The sequence below is a fragment of the Zingiber officinale genome, chromosome 5A, assembly GCF_018446385.1.
Source record: "Zingiber officinale cultivar Zhangliang chromosome 5A, Zo_v1.1, whole genome shotgun sequence".
NCBI classification, from domain to species: Eukaryota; Viridiplantae; Streptophyta; class Magnoliopsida; order Zingiberales; family Zingiberaceae; genus Zingiber; species Zingiber officinale.
In genome coordinates, this window is record NC_055994.1 from 63,544,108 (window position 1) to 63,548,406 (window position 4,299).

The window sequence follows — 4,299 nt, forward strand, 5'->3', positions numbered from 1 at the left end:
TCATTTTGCTTTCTAAGACTAACATAGAGATTTATTGTTGCATTCTCAAAATTTGCTTTCGAAAAATGTCATTGCAAAGTGATTAGTACTTGGTTTTACTAATATATTATTTATGTGTTTTTACAATTTACAAATCCCAAGTACTCTACAATTGAAATTGATAAAGTGTGGTTCGAGTGGACTGAATATATGCTAGATTACATTTGATTATAAAAGGTATTCAATTTTTGAAAGCTTTGGAGGATGCATGCATTTTTATGTAATGTAATTTGTGGATATGGGCTTGATGTGTACAATATATGTTACCTTTGATGTTGTAAGAAGAATAGTTATGTGTAATTTATGGATACTGGCTTGATGTGCACAATACCTATTATCTTTATATGTTGTAAGAAGAATATTTATGTGTTGGTTATATGGATATTGACTTGGTGTATTTAGATATATCGGTACATTTTTATTTGTGATTTTCTTAGTGAATTAATAATATTAACTTAATTTTATGATTTGCTTGGTGATAATATTGGTTTTTCACTATTTCGGAAATCGAATTTGTGTCGTTAAACAATACTGATATTATATCGGTTTTCCACCGCTGCAAAACCAGTGTCATTAACAAATATTACATCGGTCGTATACCGCTGCCAAAACTGATGTTATTAACATATAATATTACATCGATTTTACACCTGTTATCGTTAAGTGATACTAAACCGGTTATAATTCGATGTCTAAAATGACAGACCTTTTACATCGCCTTCATAGACATCGGTCGAAAATGTAATAAACAGCGGTGGAAAATCGATATCTATGAGGATTTTTCTTGTAGTGGTCGGTATTTAACCCCCGGTCGGAATATGACTTGCCCGATCGGTCAAGCCCGTCCATCCGTTGACCGTCTTGTCTTTGACCTACATTGACTTCCACCATGGCAACAGGATGAGGTACCTTAGTCCATCGTATGGGGTCATTGGGACAACAAATTCGACCTTTTTTTTTATGAGGAAAACAAAATAAAGAAAAATAGAGAGAAAAAAAAGTTACCATGTTTATTGCGAAAGAACAATTCCAATATCTTCCGATAAGCTTCACATGCTTGTGTGGGCTGGTGAGTTCCATCAAGCCACATGACATTGTTTGGGGGAGAGCAACCCCTGTGACCCACGCATCCAATTTCAACGCTCTTCTCCCCATTATAACACTGAAGCTTCTGCCTCCTCTTAACATTTAGGTCTCAAAGGTCATATATTTACGCTTCTTTAGATAAACATAAAAGAGAGGAACAAAAGAGAATCTCCTTTGTGGTATCTGCAGCCGTAGCCATATTTTCATGCAATGGAGGATGCAGTTTCTGTCTGCATTCAATGTAGTGCCCCTCCTTAATTTCATAGTAATTGGAATTTCTACTTAAGTTGATGGTTCCATGATCTGGAATAGCTGGTCCTAAAGCTAGGGAGTAGGTGTTCCATGTCACCTAGCCATTTCTCGTCCTGAGATGAGTGCAGGCTGTTTCTTGAGCTTATAAGATTGAAGGAGAGGTTTCTCTAAGCAAATGCAGAAGCAGAGTGGCTGCAGTTAAGGAATTACTGATTCCTATTTCTGCAGTGGAGTAGAAAGGAGGAGCTTGTTAGAAGCCCAAGATGCCTGCAAAGTTGAACAAGAATTTTTCTAATGAAAACCCAGATTTGGGGAGGCAAATTGGGTGTGTGACTGGGATCTTTCAGCTGTTCGACGTCCGCCGTTTCCTCTCAGGGAGGCACTCAAACTGCCTCAAGCATAAGAATCCTCCTTCAGGTACCAATTCAATAGGTGTCGAAGCCTTTGTTCTGAAAATGTTGATGTTTTGTTAATTTTGTCATTCTTGTTAGTCAATTTTCATTTGAAAAATTTGTCAAGATGATCCACCAAATCTCCTCTAAATCATGGATTCAAATTCCAGCTGGATATTTATATTTTTCTCTTTGGTAGGAAAAAATGCTCTTCTGAACAGTGCAAGGAATGAGTCAGAGCCAAGACCATGTTCTTCAGAGATTTCAGGTAATGCCCCATTTTCAATATGCGATTATCATTGTCTCATTATCTCTACAATGAAGATTCTGAATTCAGAATTACTGAACAGGAGAAAAATCTAACCAACTACTTGTATGAAAATGGAAAGGCTTCGACAGAATCGTCCAGAGCTTCTTGCTCCTCTTCTTCCAGCTCTTCCTTCTCTTCTCTAGAATTTAACAAATCTTCTCAAAAAGATGCGTGCCCATTCGACAGAGCATTCTTTTCAGATATGTCCCGGATGAACTCATCGATCTTCATGCAACTTGATGGTGAATTTAAGTCCACAAACAGTCCACCAGTTGCTAGAAAGCTGAACAACCATGCTTACAAACATGAAGACTCTCCTAGGCCTTCACTGCCAGCAAATCTCGACGAAGCAATTAGAATTGTGATTGAACTCGAGAAAGCACCTTGGCGGTTTACCGACCTTGAGTCTAAGGATGCCTCATTTACCCAGGAGTTGCAGAGAACTCCGAGGTTCTCATTGGATGGGAGGGAGAACTCCAAGTCTTGTAACCAAGTCAGAGAGCTTCCAAGACTGTCACTGGATAGCAGGCAAGGTCCTCATCAAAAGAGCATTTCTACCTTTGCTTCCAGAACAAGTTTACCTTTTGAGGACCTGGACAGAGCAAGCAGTAGATCCTACTTGAATAGAGCTTCCAATCTGCTTCAGGATCTTAGCAGCAAAAGGAGGCACCCTAGTGTCGTCGAAAAGCTCATGGGCTTAGAAGACATGGCTGAATTAAGCTCGCCAGCTCAAACCGCAGTTACCAGACAAAATCTTGTTACAAAAAATGCTCAAATTTCTCAATCCATTCAAAGAAGAGATTCAATCTTGACAAAGACAGCGCAAGGCAATCGTCAAAGTGAGAGATCACCGAAGGCGAGCAAACCGCTGACAAAAGCAAGTGATACTCATGAATCCTTTCGGCCTCCGGTTGTAATCATGAAACCTGCGAAGACTATCGACATAGCAAACGCCTCAACTCACTCCATGATGCAACTGGAAGGCCTATCAACTCTTCCTAAGGTGCATATACGGAGTACTGGAAGGGAAAAAAGTCATGCTGGCATCACAACTGACAGAAGGTCTACTGCAAGCAATAATTCACCCAGATGTCAATCAAACTCAACTTTGAGGCTGGGAGAAAACGTTGCAGTTTCACCGAGAGCTTCAGGCACTAGAAGCCCCAGACCAGACGAAGCAGAGAAGAAGAAGAAGAAGAGAGCCCAAGCAGAGAAGGTTACAAAGTGTCGCCTCGGTGACACATCGCCAGCTTCAAACACAAGTGGTGGGTTGCCATTACAATCGACTGCTCCACGGCAGAGGAGGAAGCCAAGTGAGAAGAAATTGCTTGAAGAAGTGTGCTCTGAGATCGAGGATTGGCTAGAACTCATATACAAGGAAAACATTCTTCATCCATCTGAAGGATGGGAAAATTTTGGCTCTGAGAAAACGAAGGTGGCCTTGCAGGTCGAAAGTTTGCTGCTTCAGGATTTGATCGATGAAGTTGTAGGTGAAAGTGGTGCGCAGGCCAAGACAAGCAAATTTGCTTAGATAGACATTTGGGTCGTGCTTGGATCAATTATTTCAACTTGTTTGTTAATTCTTGACCTTCAAATAAGGCCTAGTCGATTGTGTTGTGTGTGTGTGTGTTTTTTCTTGTTTACAATTGCATATCACATATGTTTCATTCTTCATGAGTTTCAAAAGGAAGAACGATATTTTATGAAAGTAGATTGGAAAACAGTCAGTTCCCGCATGTTATGTTAGGATGGTGACTAAATCCTTATGAATTAAATTGCCATGTGAAGCCACTTATGGATCTATTAGGTGGTCTTATGGTGCTGGCTAAAAGTCTCTCCGCATCATGAATAACAAAATGGTTGGATTCATTTCACATGTCAAGTGAGGTTATAAGTATTCATAAGCATTTAAAATTTTATAGGAGTTAAGGAGCAACCATAACTTAAGAAGTTGGAAGACTACAGTTTCATCGTAATAAAGAAGTTAAAGTTTTCAGGGAGAAAGAAGGATGAAGGAACTCTTGAGTTCCTCTTTGTGGATTACCAACTCGTTGAAGTTGCTTTATACCCCGTTTTTTATTTTTCAACATTATTTAATTAAGGTAAAATTAACTTTGAGTTGTAGAATAGTGATACAACTTGTTGTTAGTAACCCCAAAAGTAAGGTGGGGTCGATAGTCAAGGTGATGTGGCAGCTAAAATCAAGATGGGGTGGTAGTC

At 39.5% G+C, this 4,299-nt stretch overlaps 1 protein-coding gene across 1 annotated transcript; it reads left to right on the forward strand.

Annotated features, from left to right (window-relative positions):
• Positions 1-1,537: 1,537 nt before the first annotated feature.
• Positions 1,538-3,783, forward strand: LOC121979599. Its single transcript, XM_042531594.1, has 3 exons — positions 1,538-1,794; positions 1,969-2,037; positions 2,094-3,783. Exons 1-3 carry the CDS (start codon positions 1,641-1,643, stop codon positions 3,608-3,610), a joined length of 1,740 nt encoding a protein of 579 aa, XP_042387528.1. The 5' UTR covers positions 1,538-1,640; the 3' UTR covers positions 3,611-3,783.
• Positions 3,784-4,299: the final 516 nt, after the last annotated feature.

What these genes read in the sequence shown, in the direction of transcription:
- LOC121979599 (XM_042531594.1), top strand. Translation starts at nt 1,641, where the DNA reads ATGCCTGCAAAGTTGAACAAGAATTTTTCTAATGAAAACCCAGATTTG. An exon ending in GCATAAGAATCCTCCTTCAG is followed by an intron (nt 1,795 to 1,968) that starts GTACCAATTCAA and finishes TCTCTTTGGTAG; the next exon opens with GAAAAAATGCTCTTCTGAAC. An exon ending in ATGTTCTTCAGAGATTTCAG is followed by an intron (nt 2,038 to 2,093) that starts GTAATGCCCCAT and finishes TCTACAATGAAG; the next exon opens with ATTCTGAATTCAGAATTACT.